Here is a 21846-nt window from a genome sequence, read left to right as displayed (position 1 = left end):
TATTCTCAGCAAACCTGACTAGACAGTAGAGCAAGCTGCAGCTATCCCTGCTGTTGTATTCAAAAATACTTCACGACAGATCCTTATTTTTCTCTCTAGCTTGCCATATGTTTTATTTTTGAAACATCACCTAATTTTGATCCGTCTGTCTCCTTTTAAATGTCAAAATGAAAATAAATGGATGTATCCAAAGCTGCTGTCCAAATCAAAGACCTCCACTTCATTTCTTTTTCAGCCATGCTTACAGTGATGTCAGTAGAAGTTTTAATTGCTGCCTAAAAGCTCTGCTAAAAGAGAAATCTAAAAGGGAAACGCCCCATTTATGTCATCAGAAGGCCCCTCAAGTTAGTGCTTGACACAGATCTTAAGGGAGTCTGTAGGCTTGGGAGGAGAATATGTTGTCCTGATTGAAAACCACATCAGGACAACATCTTTATTGCAGGAGTAACACTGGCCAGCCTTAAAATACATCTCTTTCTCCCCATGTTAGGTGCCTATGCAAGTAATTCTGGACTATCAGCATTGCATGGCTGCTGATCTCAACCAGGATGTATATGATTGAAAAGTATTTTAAAATGGATTGGAATATATTTGAAAGTCTTCTTGATCACAATGAAATAGGCTGGGATATCTCAGAACAGCCTTACGGCTGATCTAAATGCATCATTACCAACTTCTTGCCAGTTCTCAGTCATTCCTTCTCACCCATGGCTGTGCTCCAGCACAGCATTTATCTGTTTAAGCCCATCCCTATTTAGCAAAGGACTTAATCACATGCTTGCATTTAAGCATGTAATTAAGTGAGATTGAAGTCAGAGAAATGTAAGTGTGTTCTTAAGTGTTTTGATGAGTCAGGGTACCTTGCTGTCAAAAACACAAGCAGCTTCAGCAAGGTCTGAAATGAAATAGTTCATTTTGATATCCAAATAAATTAGGAATAGTTGCTATGGCAACTAAGAAGTTCAAGGTGGTGTGTGGAAAGAGCAAAGTAATTGACAGCCCAATTAAGAATTCAGACCTGAAGTTAATTTTAAGGAGTCAGATTTTTTGATTAAAACCTAATTTCTGATAAGAAGCTGAAATGGCTTTCTTATTGTACTTTCTTTATGAAGTGTCAAGTCCACAGGGCTTGATCCTACCATAGGTTCAAGACTGATGAAACATGGATGAATTTCAGGGGCTGAGCCCAGCCTGGTGAGGAGAGCCTTTCTTTGAGCTTCTGTAACAGGATAAATGGCAACACGATAGAACAGCTCTTAGGATGGCTTCTCAGACATACAGCTGTCCACCAAGAGGAGACAGAAACTGTCTAATGGCGTGTACAAATACCTATTTCTGTGAAATTGTCTTTTGCAACCCCAGAAGCAGTTTTGCTCACCGGAGCAGGCGCTGCTGTCTGGACAGGCAGAACACACCCAGTGCTCATCTTCCCCAGGCTCTCTCTTGCACAGCAACATCTGTCGTGTTAAATTCTTACCTTCCCTGATTCACTCCCGTGGACAATAGTTATTAATGAACTATCAGGGTGCATATCAAACACTTTAGGTTTTCATCTGAATTTCTAAGAATCTATAAAACGTGTCAAGTAGTAATCAGAAGAATATATCCTTCATTTGAACCAAAACCTGTGATGTCTTTAGCTCTTTTTTAATAGAATCCTGAATCTTTTCATCTTACAATAACGGAACAAGAAACTTTGCATGAAGACGTGGGAACTGTTTCCTTTAATACTGATGCTGTGAAATGTAATTTTTAGTATGCCAAATAAATATTAACAATCCAGTTGATAAAATAATCCCCCTACAGAATCAAGCTAGTTGATTTTCATTCTACAATTGTATTCTATCAGCACAAAATGATTTGGAAAGAATGTCCATTTACCTAACCTGCTTCTGATTATCTTTATTAATACATACTTTGACTGAAAAAGGATAAAAAAAATCATCAGATTTTCCCCCTGTATCTATTTGAATGTGATGAACAAAGATAAATAAGGATCTTATAAAACTGCCAGTAGCTTCTTTTTCTATGAACATGTGTATACACTGTGCATTCTAGACTGGGCTGATATACATAAAACTTGTGCCACAAGATAGCACAGAAATTAAACATGCCATTACGTCCTGCTCCAACAGTGTACTCAAGCAGTTGCTAACTTTAAATGAAGGATTAGTCTTATCAGGACCAAAATTTTGGCTAAAAAAGTTTTACATAGTTTAAAAAGAAAAAAAAAAAAAAAAAAAAAAAGAGAGAGAAAAAAATATTCTCTGTCCTGCAAAGAAACATCTTCAGAGATTTGTTAGCAGTTAATGTCCATGTAATTTCTATATGGATTTTCAGACACAGCTAACAATTTACATCTGTTTCTCCTGAAGAGTTTATATTCGGACGGTATATGAAGAAGTTTAAGGAAATAAATACTGTAGTTAATATTACATAATATTAAAGGAAAAATTCTAATTTGAAACAATAAAATGAAATGTTGTTCTATCACGCCACTGTTTAACATGACAAGTAAATTCTAAGAGTATTTGACCTGAATTCGTGATGGGTGGGAAAAGATACTTTTGTTTCCCATTTCCCAGATGTAGGTTCTGGGAGAAAAAATAACTTACAATGTGATTTTCCTACAAAAGATTGTAGGTGCTTGAAAGTTTCCTCCTCATTTTGTTAGAATTGCTTGATCTGTGAAATAGAGTAGTGTGCTGTAATGGCACAGAGATGAGATAAATTTATTTGAATTACTAAAATCAAGAATTAATTCTTCTTGGTGACATGATGCTCTCCCTACTAGAGCCAAACCTTCACTGCATACTTGTCAACTAGAATTGTTCTTAAAGGTTGTTTACTAAGCAGTTGCTGCCATACTCTTCTTCAGGCACTGTGGGTGAAGCTGTGGCCACTGCTTATAGCAAAGCCTGAAAAGACAACATTCTGGTATTTTATTTTTCATCCTGCCCCTGGGCTTCCTTTGGGTCCAATTTTTTTGAAGCAGCCACCAGTTTTGAGAACTGTGAGCATATGAATTTCTAACCTGGAATTTCTCAGTCGTGGTTTCCAGGGATGCCGAGCTCCCTGCTGACTCCCTTGGACATTATGGCATGTCTCAATTGCCTTCTGGATATCCAGGCTCTCCAACCCGGTGGTCACTTCAAGAAACAGATGCCTCCATTTGCTTGTCTCCTGAAAGAAGATGGGTAATCATAACACACTGTACAGATTGTATCGAAACCCAATTAAAACCTCTCATATTTTTAGCAAATATTACTCGAGTGCAGGATACCATTTCCTTCATTTTTCTCAGCCTTTTTTTTTTATTAGTTTAGCTTTTTTTGGCTGTTGAACAAATTTCAAATACTGTTAGCACTGTCAAGAATTAATTTCATAGAGAAACCTTTTCCTTTCTCCACTTAGGCATCATTCATGCTGCTGTTCTCCCATTCCATTCCGTGACACATATCTAACTCTAACTACACATCTCCCTGTTAATTTAATGATGACTTCTCCATCCATGAACATTTATTCATTTAGAATATAATGTAAGTTGATTTATTCTTATTTTCAGAATGCAATTACATACTCTCTGATGTGACAACTTAAACAAAAAGACCATTTTTCTCCAGGTTGCTCTTCCCGTGTTCATGTTTTCAAACAAAACAGATACTGAAGCCAGGAATAACCCTGCCAGTTTTCTTCCCATTATCATATGGATTGACTAGTCAAAGTACTCTGAAGACCTCAGGATACTAATAGACTGTTTCTCAAGATCAGTATCAGAGATACCAATGTGACTGGATTACTTTTAGGATCTAAGGCTAATCCAAAGTCTTTGTTCCCGTGTTTTGGCAGGAAAGCCCAGTAGTTTCTTTCCAGACGACAGTTTTATAGACTCTGGAGAAATTGATGTTGGCAGACGAGCCACGCAGAAGATCCCTCCTGGTATCTTTTGGAGATCTCAGGTGTTCATAGACCACCCAGTGCATCTGAAATTCAATGTGTCCTTAGGAAAGGCTGCTCTGGTTGGCATCTATGGCAGGAAAGGCCTCCCACCGTCACATACACAGGTAATGGGACCCCATTCCTATTAATTAAATAGTTATGTTCTTATGGCTTATTGTTTTATTACTGCTATTTCTTTCATGTATGTGTTGCATGCTTGCAAGGTGTTAAAGGTCATTTATCCAGAGAAAGATAGGCAATTAAAAAGTTTACAGACATTAACGTGGTGGGCTGTAGGCACAGGAAGAGCAGGCAGCTGCTTAGGGCAGCAAGCTGCCAGGGGAGGAAAAGGGGTTTGTGGGCTGGTGATCCCTCTGGGTCCAGTAACTGGTGTATAACCAAACAAAATCAAGTTTTTATGGAAAGCCACCTGGTTACTTGGTCAGAAATCAAGATATAGTTATTACTCTGTGGGACTAAAATGAAAGTAGTTTATTTTCTTGACACACTTTGGCAAAAGACATGTCAAGAAATTGCTTTCTGGGAAAAGCTCTGAAGAACCATCTCCTTAAATAAGGAATTTGTGCGTTATTTCCCCTACTTTCCGTTTCATTTTCTAAGCTGCTCTTCAGCACATTAATACATTAGGACTTAACTGTCATGGCAATGCAGAGCATCTTGCTCCCACTTGCATCAGCAAATTATCCAAGTATTACAAGGTTTATATAAATGTTGCAACTTACCCTTGCCCTCTACCATTAGCTGAAAAGCCCAGCAAACAACACAACTGTTTGAGATTTAGAGAAATGCCCTGCCTTTATTTTCTTTTGGAACAAACAAATATGTTTATTACAATCTTGCTGGATAATATGGTATCTTCTACATATTAACACATCTGCAATTTGTTTATGTCAAAGAGGTGTCATAAATCTGCACTTTCTCTGCCTCATTTTCTGCAGAAATAAAATATTTCAATACGATCAGCAGGTCATAAATTCAGTGACACAGTAGTCCTGTTATTGCTCATTTTAATCAGTCTTTTTTTTTTATGGAGACATTCGAATATTTAAAACCCAAAACTTATATATTATTTCAATAAAAATTCAAGTCACAGTCACATTATACTAACTGTGTATCAGAAGTCTACATTGATTTTCCTTGTTTTTTATCATTATTAATTTTTGTTACGGAACAGAAGTCATTATATGAATACTTCCAATTGTTTAAATAACAAATGTAAGATTTAATACCTGAACCTTGAGTCTATTGAACCTCAAGCAAAATCTTTAAATCTAGCAGGGCACTGTACCCAACCATAGTGATATTTTAAGCAATTAAGAAGCCCACGTTGACTTTGCTATTGCTGCTGTTTTTTTGTTTAACCTCATTTTTGCTGGGATATTTGAGTGATTTGTCAGTAGCAGGACCTTTCCCATATAAAACAGCATGGTTGTGTATCAGCTGAAGCTTCAGCTGAGAATGAGGTGCTGAATGTGGGATGTGACACGTTTGTAGGTATTACAGGCTGGAAGAGGCAGTGCACTTGCTCAGAATCCTTCTAAGTGCTGCTTTTTGTCTAGCCATTAATTGAGAACTGCCAAATACATTTAAAAAAAAAAAAAAATCGTCATCTGGGCTAAAACATAATCAAAAATGACCAGAGGTACATTTTTATTCAAATAATAGTAATCATGGTATACTAATAGAAACAAATAAAAAAATCTACCCTGTTCTGAAGAAATAAATTGATGAAGTTGCAGCTATTGAATCAATATTGATTTATTACTTGTTAATCTTTAATGTACTTTTTAAATTACCCCGTTTCTTAGATTTAATGTTTTATAAACATGCTGTCAATTAGAAGATTATTCTCCTACTGTATATTTTTATATGATGTTTAATCTCACCATAGTTTATTAGTCTTAGGAGTCATTAAATATGCAACTTGTTTTCTGTGTTGAAATTGTAAACTTGTCTCTTATAGTTAATACATGTGTACACAAATCTCATTGTTTCTTTTGCATAATCCAGACTATCTGCTGCACCCCATAAGTCAACCCAAAGTGTTACATATTTCTAAATTTTGTAGGGGATTTCATTAATAACACTTTGGCAATATATATCCTTAGAGTAGTGACACAGTCTCTCCTGGAAGAATTTAGTAGAGTCAATTATTTTCCCAGACTATCTGGCTGATGGCCATAGTAAAATTCTAGCTGATAATCAGGTTTTCTCCTGTCTCAGATAATTAGATATTTCTTCTGTGCCTTAACATAGTCTATTCTCTTTCAAGATCTTTGAATTGATCCCAAGGCTGTAGACTCTTAGCATTTATTCCTGAATTTGGTAAAATGTTAAAAGTCAAGTTTATCCATGCTAAAACTGCAAACTACTCTAGACTGTCTTTGGGAAACTTTCTATGCCTGTGGTGAGCTGTCTTCTCATTGAGGTTACCAACAACTATGGATGCTAATAAATAGGAATAAAATACAAGCTCCAAATTTCTGTAGTCTTAGAAATAGAGCCTTCAGAAATCTGAAATAGTTTACTGTTAACTAAAGGCCTTTCTTCCCATTCTTCAACAAGTCATAATAAAAGTTACACAATTTTATTATGATCTATTAGATTTAATCTTCTTAGATCAAATCATTTTTGACATACTTTTTGACCTAGACCAAAATTTGCCAAATCATAAATTTTAGGGATTGTCCATCACAGCTTATGGGAGGCATCTTTCCATTTGTAGAATTTGAGCTGATTAACATGGTATATTATCTACGATTTCCTTGCTTGCAATAACTCTAACTGATGCTTAAAAACCTCTCAGTGTATTAAAATGTAGAAAAGCACAATCCATTTGTGGTTCAATTAGTATTTACAACTAGTAACTAGTAACTGTGCAAAATCATCAGCATCCACAGCAGCATCTTGCAAATATTTATAAAAATAAACTTTTAGTCTTGGCAGGAAGCCTCCAGTAAGCACAAACCAGACTGAACCATAACAACAGCAGCTCACCATAGCTGGGTGCTTGAAATTGTTTTCATCTCAGTAGGCTTTAAGAATCCACATCTAGCACAATCTATGAGGCATTTCTTAGATGTCAGCTTTAGGGTGAGGCAGATTGAATTTTGGAAGTGTCTCTTCTTTGACTGCAATCCAGTGGTTCTAGAAAACTAATTCAAGCTGCCACGGAGATGTCAGCACTTGGTGAGATGAACTTTACTTATGATGTCTGCAGAAAATCTAGTCAATCTGTTCCATCATGGTCCAAAATGGAAATGGAAATATACAGGTTTTTTCTCTTATTGGTTTTAACTTCTTCAGTACACCTGACCAATGTGTTCCTCAGTCAGACAACTCCCCTGAGACATTGCCAGCAAACAGAAAGCATCGTGATGTCCTCTGTCACTGCCCTTCTCAACTGTGTCACTCGTGGCCACGAGACCTGAGGAGGCATCAGCCCAGGCAATAGCTCATCCTCAGAGTGGCTACAAATACCTGGCTCGCAAAGTATCATTCCAACCAACCTCTCACTAGTATTCTCTTAAACTTAAAATCACTAAATCATGACTTTTTTTTCCCAAAAAGTAAATGACATTTTTAATTATATGTTTTATAGGTTTTATTTTATATTTTTTATAATTTGTCAATTTGTCTTTACATTACATTTTTTTTCAGAATAGAAACTTGACCTCTGACAAAGGTAACTTAGGTAGACACCCAAAAGGAAAGTCCTTTGCAGTTGTACCAGCTTTTGCATTCTCAAAAGATACTTCAGCACCAAATTTGAGAGATCTATATAGTGATAGATAAATAAAAAAAAAAAAAAATTAAAACTTATTTCATATAAATAAGTAGTTAAAAAACAGTAATTAAAGTACTCTAGGGACAAATTTTGTCTTTTTGTGTGCAAGCTCTGTCATATATGGCTTGTTTCTCAAACTTGTTGGAAATCAACACTTTCAATTTTTCAACTTAGCAATGACTGCAGAGGAAAGAACATGTCATCAAGTCCTTCTCTTGGTTGACTTTGAAGACCACACCAGACAACCTGATAATATAACAAAAGCACCCAGGTTTTGCTACAGTAAAGTCAAAAGAGATAGGAAGCCTAAAAGTTGTTGCCACACTCAGAAACCATTCAGTGCAGGAACATTTACTGGTACAACAATAAGTGATGTTTCTTTCTGCTTCTTTTTCTTCTTCTTGTCAAAAACAACAAGCTAATTTGACCAGCTGGATGAGAGAGGCAAAACCAAGTGAGGTCAACAAATAGAAAAGCTAAACTGTGCCTCAGCTGCTTTTGTCTGACTCAACCCATTAATATATTACCAGACAAAATACAATAATTGCAGAAAGTCAGTGTAAAGTTATTTAAATAGTGTATTTTCAATCAAAATCAAGGCCATTGCTCAGCTGAAGTTACCCTGGCAAAAAATAAATGTTCCTTTGAGGAAAACTTCAAAAAGCCACCCCGAAATAGGACTTTTATATCTTACTTTATCTTTTTTCCATCTTCATGTTCTATGAACTTCTAACCACTGTTGCTGTTGCTTTCAAATAAAACACTTGCTGGCTAAGCAAAATACTTCTGCAAAACCTGAATTTACTTACCGATACTTCTTATCTTTTCCTTGGTGACCCATAGCAATTCTGGCAAAGAACCCAGTTAGGCTAGATACGTTTTTCTTTCTGTTTTCATTATTAGCCAAGACGCAAAGAAGCTTACAAATAAGCTCCTTATCATGATACTTAGGGTGCAATTTAGGCATGGTCCCTGGACCTCATGTTTCCCTACCTGTGTTTCTACAGAATGACAACACATCAGTAGGGTCAGTACATTCCAAATCACATTCTAAATAAAGATGATTTCTGGATTCATGAGACTACAGAAAAAATACATTTATATACTAGCTATTTCCCAAATGGTTACCTGCAGGTAGTCCATGAGCATACTTGAGTTGCCAGAGAAAATCATGTTTGTGATGCTTCTGTAGATGCAGAGCAAGAGGCAAAGCTGGAGGAAGCCTGAAATACAAACATTGCTCTTTTTTATATTTCAGTTTGACTTCGTTGAGCTCCTTGATGGAAGACGTCTGCTGACACAGGAGGCAAGAAGCTTAGAAGGACCTCAGCGACAACACAGAGCTTTTGTGCCCTTGGCCAGCCATGAGACAGGGTTTATCCAGTATTTAGATTCAGGAATATGGCATTTAGCCTTCTACAATGATGGCAAGGAATCAGAAGTGGTTTCTTTTCTTACTACTGCTATCGGTAAGGATTTCCTGTGTTATTCTTAAGCTCCTAAATATGCCTCGAGGCCAGGTATTAATGCACATTCTCAGGTTGCATGGTGGCTTTGTGTGGTTTCAGACAGTGCTTTTTGAGGATGTATTTAGCAACAGGCTGAATACTCTTAGACCCTAATATCTCATGTAGGCCTTTTTAGTGTCTATATCCATAACAAGATTCTACCCAGTGCCAAAGATGGAATAAAACCTTGAAATTCCCTGCTTCATTTTCTTCCTTTGATCTTCTTTTTATTTAGGTTTCTTGGTTGTTTTTGTTTGTTTTTTTTTTTCTCTTTCTGGCACACCAGTATAGGAGTGATTGGAGAGCACTCAGCAACACCACATAACAGTTTTGTGTGATAGACAGTCCCACCTTGAAGTACCACCAGAATTACTCAAGCTGTAGTTTAGGCAGATTATTGGGGTTAAAACTCCAGTAAAGACCACTGCAAGGCTTAGTAGTAGGAACCACAATAACAGGAATCTCTATTTCTCCTTGCTAACAAAAGGAAGCTGAGAGATCTTAAGAAGAACAGATTAACTACAGAGGTTCCAGTTTAGTGCACAGGCACTGATTTGTTGCTACCCAAAGAGGAAGGGATGCTGCTCTGGGCTATCTGACACTCTAACACACAGGATTTTTTTCCTCCACCCTGTAAATATCAGAATCTGTTTCTGATTCAATAATATTTAATTTCAGATCTGACTGATCTGCTGAAACTGTTCATAGACCTACATTGATTTGGGTGTAATTTAAAGATTGCTCTATAAAACCAGCACTCAGCTTTCTTCTAGCAACGATGATGGTTTAATGGACTTTTTTTCTTTGCTGAAAAAAAAGCAGACTCATTCCAAAGTTGTCATTAATCCCTCTCCCAGAAGAGGCATTGGCGTTGAGTCTCAGCTGTCTGCAATAGTTACCTAAGAGCTATGGGCTGTAATTTATCTTGGCAGGTTAATTAAAAGTTTAGGTCTTATTAAAGCAAAGTCATTAAGATCCAAATATTCCATTTTAGCGCTAAAGTTTATCTAATGTAGAAGTGGAAACACTGCTGTAGTACTCTGTGTTGAACTTAAAACCTGGAAATGCACATGTTCAATCCTGTTCAGTTAAGCAACACCCGGAATAGTTACATGTTAGCTTATGAAATCCATGTTGCTCTACAGAATGCAGATTTTCTTTCATTTAGTTTATTTTAGCAATCTGAATTTTTTCTGATCACTTTCTGCCCTGAAGATCCTCTGTGTATTCTACTGAAAGCAACTTTTTTTTTTCCCTAAGAGTTTCTTCAGTGTAAAATTTCCCATCACAGGTAAATTGGTAAGGCTCCCACAGCAGAAAACACTTTTAAAGGACAGTCACTACTCGTTCTTGTTTTCAAGGTGATGCTAAGTGTTCTAGCCAGACCTTTCTCTCAGCCTTGTTGAACTAACATGGGGATGGACGGGGTGGGGGGAAGACAAAACACTCTTAATTTGCCTTTGAACTGTAGGGGAGTGGAGTGGGTGAGAAGCATCTCACACTGTCTTTAAGGCAATCATATTGTTTTGGTTTCTACTCTCCTGTACCTTCATGACATCATGATAAGTGGAACAGTCCATGATGTATAGTCCAATATATTCTATATATGCCCTGTTGACCTCAAATCATTCTCTGTTTCAGTACAAGGGAGTTTTCTTTTGCTATACAAGAGAGAGTTTTGCCCTATATATGGAAATTGCTTTGCCCAGTGGCAGCTATATATCAACACAAAGCTGTGGTGTCCAAGAAAAACTGTTTAGGTAAAAGCTATGAAAGTCACTTGAAATAAGTAAAAATTCTAGATAGGAAGATGTGGCTTCTTGGCTGGAATTTGGCCAGAGAAGTGCATCATTTTTATAAGTACCATTTAAAATAAAAAAGTAACAGCCTTAACAAGTTGGTATCTTTCTTCTATAGTCAAGATTTCAACAGCTTGTTTAAAAAAAATACCAAGGCAGGTGTCTTTTATGTAAATGTACAGTAATGCTTCAGAACCTTCCTAGTGTATTCAAGAGGTCTGGCAAGACATATTTGCTAGATTTTAAGTCTATAAATACTGTGGTACTGTAGTGTTCTAATTTTTATCAGTGCCGGAGTAAAGAGGATACAGCAACCTGACATGGTGCTTATGAACCAGGGTGTAAAATTGCAATGCCAAACAAATAAGTCACACGTGATGGAAGCCTTAGATCTCTCTGTGTGAGGTGAGGAACCTTCAGAGGATCTGTGTTGACTGTCAGAGGCAAGCTGCCATTTAATTTGATTTCTGTGGCAGGAGCACGTAGAAAAATCTCCCTTTATTATTGCACTGACATAGGGCTTACAGTGAGAGTGTGCTTGAAAAGTATAGCTGGGATGCAGGAAGAAGTAGGATCCAGTGATCTGAGAAAAGGACCAGCAGCCTGGAACTCCCAAATTCTGATTGATGTGCTAATTCTGACCCAGCCTAAGCTCATGCTTCAGCTGCTCACCATGTAAAACTGCGGAGAGTGACATTGCCCCAGAGGTGCTGCGAGGGTGATAGAACTTCTGGGAAAATGCATTAAGCATTAATCAATAATCATGCATAATAGCAGAAAGCACAAAACTGATATGTTGATCATAATGATAAGCTCATCAATCCAAATCGTGCAGTCGTTCCTTCAGGCAAACCTTCCCTGTGAGTGAGGACAACACTCAAGTAAAGGACCATCCGTAGCTTTTACTTCAGTGATAAAAATGTTGAATGGAAAGGGTGCTGGTTTGCCAAGCACATCGGCTGTGTTCCAGCAGGCTGAACTTTTCAGAGGCAGTAAAATCATTTCAGGCTCTGTATGACAATATCCACTGCAATTACTGTGCAGTGCTTGACTGGAATGATTTGACCTCCATTATTCTAGAGAAAAATGGAGAAAAATGGAAAAAAAAACCAAGCATCTGTATTCCCAGTCTGGTAACACACAGCTGCATAAATTCTGATGCTGTCCATCATACAGTTGTGGAATCCAGTGTAGCTATAACTAAATCCACTCAGAAGCTTCAGCACTGATTTTGAGGGCAGGAGATGGGAGTTTGTCTGTAAAAGGATGTGGAATCATCATCGCTAAAAGAGTTAGGTGGTGCCTGTTACATGCCACTGCATGTAAACCTGGGGAGAATACAGCATCATAACGTCAGAACTTATACTTCTGCATAATACAGGCAAAAAAAAAGATTATTCTGGGAAAGTTTTTAGCCTTTAATAGCATTTTTATATCCCATTCCTCTGAATTACAATGCAAGACATTATAAAAGAATGGACAATCAAGGTCTCTCAATAATACATTAACCTTTTTGTAAATGACGGTGGTGGCACTTTCTGAAATTTCTAGTAGAAACACTTCTCTGAAAACCACCTTTTGGATCCACCTCTGCCTGAGAGCGGTAATTTAGTCAGTGCCATCTTGTATAAATGGAGCAAAACAGTAGGCTGAGGAATCAGCTGGAATCAGCACATCTGAGGCAGAGGTGTTGGCTAAAAATCTGCTCAGTAACAACGTCTGAGAGCCTGAAAAGAGCATCTCTGGAGTCAGAGAGGAAACGTCTTCCAGCAGCTGGTACTGCTGAGAGCTGGCGAGCTTGGCTGTGCAGGGCCACGAAGGAGTCAAATGGAAAAGCAGGATCAGCTGTCTGTGAGAGGAGAGCATCTCTGATTACCAGCCAGGCACCCAACAAACGACAGGAAACACATCTAGAACACCCATGAGAGGATGCAAGGTTTTACCTCACTTTGATCTTCTGCAGGAGACAACGTTTGGTTTAAGAAAAGGACTGTTGTTCCTCCTACCTCCTCTAGTATCCATAAAGAAAACTACTCTATGTACTTCCCTCCATCAAAGGGAGCTGGTGGTGTTATTTATAAGGGGCTGCCAGCACATACAGCACTTTGCATTATACATCAAAAGGCAAATTCCTTTCCTGCAACAGGCTAAAACATAACCCACCCCCATATGGTCCCTGGGACGGCAGCTCACACATGAGAAGGGTGCTGAGAGAGAAGCACCTCCCAGCAGCACTGAGCTTAGAGAGGAGAGAAGAAATTGCAGGGCACAGAGGAAAGCATGGGACAGGGAACCTTCCTTGTGTGAGAGGTGATGAGCGTGACCCTTCTTTAGCTCTGAGGGAAAACGCCTTTTTGTTTAGCAAAGGGAAAAGGAAGGGCCTGAGTAACTAGACTTGCTTCCCTTATTTTTGCTGCCTATGTGTAAGCTAACTTTCTTATCTTCCAGTTCAGAGGGGATGCATATGTGTAGATCCACTTAAAGCCTCAGAGCCATCACATTGTTTACGCTTGCTTTGCTAATGTCTTGAAAAGTCTAAATTGGTTTCATGTAAATACTGAGGAGTCAGGAGTCTGTGCAGACTTCCATGAGGTGTGATCTGTTCTGGCTTACACTAAGAAAGCTCCTTAATGCCTGAGTTGTCTCACTTAAAACTCCCCCACGTTCAATTGGATCTTCAGGTTTCTCAATGAGGAAAAGTGGTTTTAATGTTCCAGCTACTGTTTTCTGAGCTTCTCCTTAGGCTACATCCAGCAAAAGAGGCTGAAAATTTAGCAAGTGAATCTGGGCCCTTCAAATGTTAATGGACCTCATGCTGCTCTGTGGAAGTGCTCAGTTACTACAAGTGCTGTTCTTCTTCTCCCCTATTTATAGAATCATAGAATCACAGAATGATTTGGGTTGAAAGGGACCTCGAAGATCATCTAGTTCCAATGCCCCTGCCAAAGGCAGGGACACCTCCTGCTAGACCAGGGTTGCTCAGAGACCTGGAACACCACAGTTTCTCTGGACAACCTGTTCCAGTGTCTCACCACCCTTGCAAGGAAGAACTTCCTCCTTACATCTAATCTACCCTCTTTCAGTTTAAAGCCACTGACCCTTGTTCTGTCACTGACCCTTCTAAAAAGTCCCTCTTCAGCTTTCTTATAGGCTCCCTTTAGATACTGTAAGGCTGCTATTACGTTTTCCTGGAGCCTTCTCCAGGTTGAACAACCCCAACTCTCTCAGCCTGTCTTCATAGGAGAGGTGCTCCAGTGCTCTGATCATCTTTGTGGCCCTGTTCTGGACCTGCTCCAACAGGTCCACATCCTTCTAATGTTGATGACCCCAGAGCTGGACACAGCACTCCAGGTGGGATCTCAACAGAGCAGAGCAGAGGGACAGAATCCCCTCCCTTGACCTGATGCCCACACTACTTTTGATGCAGCCCAGGGTGCAATTTGGGCTGTGAGTGCACATTGTTGGCTCATGTTGAGTTTCTCATGAGCCAGCACCCCAAGTCCTTCTCCACAGGGCTGCTCTCAATCCACTCATCACCCAGCCTGTATTTGTGCTTAGGATTGTCCTTACCCATGTGCAGGACCTTGTACTTGGCCTTGTTTAACTTCATGAGTATGGTCATCTTAGTGCTTCCCCTGTTTCACGGAGGGACTTCTCAGCACTCCCACCTTGTGGTAACCCTCTACAGATAATTAATTAGTGCCCTGTTCCTTCCCAGACTCACAACTCTTTTTTTTTGCTCTGCATAGGAAAAGAAATATAGGCAGCATATGAGAACCATGGCAGGGAAGAAAATAACAACTTCATTTTTGATGTTATTGATTTCTCCCAGATAACGGCAGAGCTTTGCATGGTCTACAAATAGTTTTTTGCCTTCAGCTCTCCGTGTCCCATTACAAGCCTTTACTTGACAGACACTCTATCAGATGGTCAATGTCTCTTTTTCATTATCCTCTTATTGCCACCACCCCTTTTTTGATGTTTTGTTTTCTGCTTTCAGCTCTTACCTAGCTTCTCTGAGCATTGTAAAGCTTGTAGGTCTCAGTCAGGTAGAAGTTAGAAAAGAAAGAGTCACTCAATTCAAGTAGGAGGCAAAAAGAGCATTTATGAGTTCCTGGGAGGCTATGTTAGGTTTTTGGTTTTTTTTTTCCTTGTGAATTTGGTCTCATGAGTGATGTGAGGTGGACAGGTATGCTTGATTGAAAAATTACACCTCTCCACAGAGTAGGTTCAGGTTATGCTGCAGCATTGCAAAGTGTCTTCCACTAAACATCTAGCTGGCCGCAGGAGTTAAGGTCCTTTGGTGAGAATTGAATTAGTGCATGATTAATAGTTGAAGGTTGACAAGAAGATGGGAGATTGCAATCTCCATCTTAGCCAAATCCAGCCCAGCCTGAGAGGTGGGGTGTCACCTGGGGAGACAGAAATATGAGGTGAACTCCTTCTGTCTGGGCTTTCTATGAGCAGCAAGAATCCCCAGTTCCCAGTGAAGTGAGCCAAGGGGATGAGCATGTCCCACTGTTGGAATTTATCTCCCCGCCTGCCTTTTCAGATGACTCCTAACAGATCAAGCACTGCTCCCTGTTCTTAAATCCCCTTCAGCTTCAGTCAGTAATGTTTGTACATGATCCTATGGCACACTGTTCCCTAAATTCTATCTTCAGCTTTCTGCCTGCTTCTGCTGGAGCTGCAGCATATCCAAGAAAGCTGAAGCCAGACCAGTTGCTTCAAATCTACATGTTATTTGTGATGACCTTTTTTCTCCCAGCAAGCATCTGAAACATTTCTTACATAGTAACCCTGCTTCCCAAGCCATAATGGCAGGCAAAATTATTATTTCAGGATTTTTCTTTTGAAGATGGAAGGCATCTCTAATAAAAGGGAAATTAGGGACAAAGATAATTAAATAATAAGAAGCCTGTAAAGGTCAGATAACTTGGCTGTAAAACTTCCACAGCTGCTCTTTCCATACAAAGTGTATCTCTTCATTGATACTCTGTGAGTAAAAGCTTGTGGTAGAAAATTACAGTATGTAAAGCTAGCTTAGCTTTAAAGCAGAGATAGAATAATTCATTAAAAGTTGCACTTGAGCTTTTTCTTGTTGCTATTTCTTTTTATTATTATTTTGGTTGATATACACTTGTCTTTCAGTAGATCTTATGATTACAAGTGATAATTTGTGAGGGAAAAAATAGACAAAGAGACACATATTTTCATTTATATTGTTGTACAAAAGAAATTAAGGCCACATTTGGAAAGTTTGCTTGGATGCCAGTGAGTATTCATCTCAGCAGAAGTCACATGTCTGAATGTCTTTAGTGATTTAGATTTTGTATGGTTTTGAGCATGCTTTATAGTGGTAGGAAGATGAAGGTAGATTTGTCTTTTTGAAAACCTTTGCCTACATCTGTACTTACATGGGTTGGTAGCCTTGAACTTGCTTGTCACCATGCTGTTTGCAGGCAGGCAAGTTCTCTTGATCTGACAGAGCTTGTACAAAAGGTTTATTGATTGGGGTAATTACTTTAGTTTTAAGGTCAAGAAAAGGTTTATTTAATACTGGAGTTAAGGCCTTTTTCTTTCTTTCTGTTATTTCTGTCCCTTTTTTTTTTTTTTTCAGAACAGCAGAATTGTGCTTTAATAACACGGCATATAGTGCTATCTGAGGGTTTCTGGAGAAAAGTGTAAAACAGTGCATATGGTTTGAGTTTTTCCATTTTTGTATATAGCTCTTTTCATGCAGCCCAGACTGCAGGCTAATGTAAGCACAGCTTGTTTTAGTCCTGAGCTGCCAGAACAGCTTTGTGCAAACTTTTCTTTCCATGAATGCTCCCCTGCTAAAGCACTGAAATAAGCTCGTGGGAGTTACTCATCCACTTTGGCAAACCAAAGGAGAACCCTTTCTGTAAGAACAGACTTTTTTAAAGATTTGATTGTCCAAAGCCTGCATTAAAGTGTATGTACTTGCGTGCATTTAATTGCCCACAAGAGAGAACAGAAGCTGACAACATTGGCACTCTAGGAGTTACTGGACCAGACTCCACTTTCACACAAGGTCTGGGTGGGATGAGCAGGACATAGTCTGCACAGTAACTCCTGGCATATGTTGACATTTTGAATGGTAACACCTGGTCTGTGTATCAGATGTGTGGCTGCTTTCTTTACCTAAGTGCTGCAACAGTCTTGGAAAAAGTTAAATGAAGTTATGTTAAACTGATTTCTAGAGGGCTTGCTGGAGGCTCTGAGAAGAGTATGATTTGACCAAGTTTGTGCAGGAAGTATGCTAGAGGTAGAAACATAACCATAAGCTCTGCTTTTTCTCTGATCCTGATTGAAGACCACTGAGAGCTCAATGCACTTGCACAGGCACCTGCAAGCACCTGAGATTCCCAGGGAACTGAGGGTACCTCTGCAGGGGTTGGAGACCAGGCATCATACTTGAAGACATGTTCCTGGCACTAGGCACCTCCCTAACCGAACCTCAGACATCAGGCATTCCAGCCATAAATCCTTATTTATCAGGCTGGAAATATTTGATGAAGACTTTGTGTAAAACTGAACTTAATCTTCAATGCCCTGAGAATTACAATGTTGCCAAGGTTTCATGGCATTTGTTTGACCAAATGAGATTACATTTGAGGTCTTCTCTCTGTGTGTATGCAAGAATGGTTTGCTTTTTTCCCCTAGAATACACTAACTTACAACATCATTTAAAATGACACTCAAGGCCAGCTTTAGCCTTGCCCTGAGCTACAAGAGCAGAAATTGTAATGTAATGCATGTGAAGGAACTTCCCGCTTGCTAGTGCAGCTCCAGAAGCTGAACCCTGAAGGCTGAATATATGTTGTTTCCTGTATTGGTTTGTAACAATTTATGAGAGAAAAAAAAAAAAATTCTTGCAATCCCTTGGGCAAATTGGGGATATAAGAGTTTCGTTTACTGGAGCAAAATTCAGATTTAAAAATATTCCAGCTTAAAAAAAAAAAAAAAACCAAAAAAAACCAGGAAAATCAGGAAGAAAAGACACATTTGCAAGGTGTCTTTCTGGATCTCCACAGCCTTGTCATTTTTGTGTTACACAGGTATGGGATTAAAGTGTTATTATGCGTAAAAGCTGTGTTCTAGAAGGAAGAAGGCAGCTTCAGCCTGACAGCTACTCTTTGTTTAAAGTCATTCAGTGATTTTTTTTTTTTCCCCCAGCTAACTTCTAACCTGCGATCACGTTTCAAGTGATTTAAAACAGTTTTTTCAGATGGTCACTGTACAATTCCTTAATAACTGTATTTCATAGACCCTTTCATGCTTTCAGCATTGGTCACATTCTCAAGGAAGAAAACAGTGTTCCCTGTATATCCCTATGAGCAGTAAAAGCATTTTCTAAAAGTTACCTTCATTCTGGTCCCGGGGAAGTTATAGGAGATTTTACCATTTACTTCAATGGTAGTATACATAGCACAGTGCCCAAGTGGTTTTGAAATCCCATCTCACCTTATGCTTTCAAGCATCTGATAACTTTAGATTATAAGGCATTCTGTACTGGAAAGAATTCTTCTTAAAAAGGAAGCAGTAAGAGAAAGGGAGATAAAGCTCACTCTCAAAGGGCAAACCAAATTCAGAACAAATATGGCATAGGCTTCTAAAATAGTCAGGTTTGTTCCTTTCCTTACTTACTCCCCAGACTATTCCCACTTGGTCCGTGTTTCTGTAGAACAGAAGTTAAAAAATAGTGGACAAAAAAAGCTGGTTTTGTAGTATTTCCAGCTGGGCTTGGAGTCGAATGTGCTTGAAATAGTGTGAGGAAGACTGGCATTGTGGTGAGAACCATTCGAGTACCTGGATAAATATCCCAAGCCAGGCCTAGAGGCAAAAGTAGAGACATCTCAAGGGAAAACGTGCTCACATGATGTACTGTCAAATTTGGCAAACTCAGCAGCTCTTGATGGTTTCAGTAAGCAACACAAACTGATCCTGAACACCAAACCTTTTATGCTTCACCATCACCTTTTAAAATGAGCCAGCCTCTGGAGTCACTGCTGGCTGGAGCAGGTCTTTGCTCTCAGTACACTTATGGAGATGTGGGCTCTCTGCCATAGAAAATGGTGCTTTTTTTAAAGTTCTTCCAGAAAAAGAGTAGGGGGAGAATAACATGCAGTCGGATGCTCTAATTACTGCACTTCACTCTGACATTCCAGAATCAGGAGTGTTTTAAGGAGTTGTTTAAAGGACTGCCTGCCTGTTGCCCTTTTCCTAATTTAGCATCCTTATAGCTGCCTGTGAAGGTTAGAGTTCCACTGGGATATGAGAGCAGAACAGGGTTATATGCATGGATCTTTAATTAAAACAGACCTCCTAGCCTTCAGAAAAAGAAAAAAAAAAAAAAAAAGTCTAAATCCAGCACAACATCAAGTGGCATTAGCTGTATCAGCATCACACTAGGTGCCCTACAGAAGAGGAAGCTGTGAAAGAGCACTCAGAAATAATGACTGAGTTTCCAGGATGCTGTCAAGACTTTCACATCTCTGTCTGCCAGGTGTAGATTACTTGAGCTAGAAATGTAAAAACCTTATAAAATACAAATGAAGCAGAAAAATCAAAATCTCAGCAGGTGAGGATGTCCCATAAGAAGGAATCAGTCCTTTCAGACTTCAGCTCCGGAAGGAAGAGGAGGAGCAAGAGAATAACAGACCCAGCATTTCCACATTTCTTTTGTTTTCAGGGCATTTTTTCCCCCTTTCTTTTTTTGGCTCGTAATGTCAAGTCTGATGTTTTGAGATATCTGAAACCTGTTTTATCTCTTCTCACCTCTGTGTCTCCCTTGGCATTGTTATCACAATTACAAGGGCAGGTGACAGTTCTCTAAGCTTAGAATCCAACCTACCCTGCAGTGAAATTCAATCAAGTAGCATCATTTCTTTGAAAAATAAACAAGACTGCAAGCTCTGCAACTGGGAAGTAAATTAAATGTGTTCACAGAGCTTCTGAATCTTCTTTGCCTTTCATGTCATACTGCCTATTGAAATTATTGCTGACGTAGTCAGGGCAGTGAGAGGGAGCATTTTTGTGAAAGAGAGATGTTATTGCAATAAGCTTGTAGGTGACAGCTTTATCCTGGACAGGCAGGTCTAGGAGAAAGAATATGTGGTGTCTTGCTAAGGTTGCTGTGTTGCAGCAGCAGAGAATAAGATGAAATAATGTGGTGTCCCTTCACTCTGCCATGGGATGTAAGTTGTTGTAGGGTGAGAAGGATGCTGAGCACTCCTCATGGCCTTTTTGCATCAATGGGGCTCAAACAGAGGATTTCAAGGTTACACACAAACCCTGGCATCTAACTACCTACTGCCCTGCTCTATGCATACTCCCTCCATCCCAGAAAACCATCTTCTTCATGCTATTTTCTGCCACAATTAGGCAAAAAATATGTCAGTGGACGGTCAGGAACATTTTCTTCTTGTGTGACCATAAATGTATGTATTTATTTGATACAGTAAACAATTCTCCTTTAAATATTTGGTTTCTCTCCAGTGATTTTTAAAAAATGTACTTTAAAAAAAAATACACCTGTGTATACAAAGGACTGACATTTATAAGGAAAGAGTAGAATCTTTTATGATGACAATCAGTGTGTGTGTGTGTGTATATATATATATATATATATGTACTGTGTCTCCCTGGGCTGGTAGATTGGAATATGTGGCAATTTACTTTGGGCTCAGCACCTTCATATATCTTTTCATCAGCACAGAGCAAAAGATTTTGAGGCCATATCAACAGCTTCCTGGCCTGTATCAAAGATAGTGTGTCCAGCAGCAGCAGGGAAGGGATTGTGCCACTGGACTCAGCACTAGGAAGGCCACAGCTTGAGGACTGAGGTCAGTTTTGGTCACCACAGGATAAGAAGGATATTGAGGTGTTGGAGCAGGTCCAGTGATGGGCAATGAAGCTGGTGAGGGGTCTGGGGAACGTGTCTTAATTTCTTTACTGAAAGAATGGTGAGGCACTGGCCCAGGCTGCCCAGGGAGGTGGTGAAGTCCCCATCCCTGGAGGGATTCTAAAACCACGTAGACGTGGCACTTGGGGACATGGTTTAATGGTCATGGTAGTGTTGCGTGATGGTTGGACTTGATGATCTTAGAGGTCTTTTCCAACCTTAATGATTCCATGGTTCTTATATAGAAGAAGAGCAGACTGTTAGTTGAAGAGGCTGAACAGGGAGGTTACCTAAAAACCCCAGCTATTTTCTTTTAAAATTTAATTTTCTCATTGCTACAACAAGCTTAATTTTCTTTGAACCTTCATTGCAGAAACTGAGATGAGCATTGATTCATTAAATTATATTTCTTCTGCTCCTACATGTTTGTGACACCAAACACTGCTGGTTCCAGAACAGCTCTTTGAGGTTATGGAATGAAATAGTTACATTTGAGTTCATACAACCCCAGTGCACTGAATGGCATTTAATCAGTTCTTCGAGAGCAGTCCTGGTCCTTATTAACTCCCAGGAAAGCTCCTGCCTTCAATTGCCAGCTAGATAACTATTTTTGCTTTGCCAATAGATAGTTGCCTCAAAATGCCTAGGGAATGATAATGCTTGGTGGCAAGTGTAGGCTATAAAATATTTATCTTTAACACACAATCGTGTTACTGCAGCCTCTAATAGGATTTGGTGTTGGGCAAGCATCTGCCTTGGCCTCTGGCCCAAAGATAGAGAAACAAGCTATTAAGCTGAATGTTGCATAGTAAATAAATAAGGCAAAAATATTGTTAAAGTAGCTATCCCACTGACCAGCAACCG

At 39.2% G+C, this 21846-nt stretch overlaps 1 protein-coding gene across 1 annotated transcript in view; it reads left to right on the top strand.

Annotated features, from left to right (window-relative positions):
- LOC103780041 (teneurin-4-like) overlaps nucleotides 1-9216 on the top strand; it is a gene marked incomplete at its 3' end in the record, with an annotated part of 173717 nt that extends 164501 nt beyond the window's left edge. The window contains exons 7-8 of the mRNA XM_008947689.1: nucleotides 3850-4064; nucleotides 9006-9216. Of these exons, the coding sequence (XP_008945937.1) occupies nucleotides 3850-4064; nucleotides 9006-9216 (426 nt within the window). The remainder of the gene's footprint in view (nucleotides 1-3849; nucleotides 4065-9005) is intronic.
- Nucleotides 9217-21846: the final 12630 nt, after the last annotated feature.

Source organism: Merops nubicus, unplaced genomic scaffold (assembly GCF_000691845.1).
Source record: "Merops nubicus isolate BGI_N331 unplaced genomic scaffold, ASM69184v1 scaffold12599, whole genome shotgun sequence".
NCBI classification, from domain to species: domain Eukaryota; kingdom Metazoa; phylum Chordata; class Aves; order Coraciiformes; family Meropidae; genus Merops; species Merops nubicus.
This window is presented reverse-complemented; position numbering and strand designations above follow the sequence as displayed.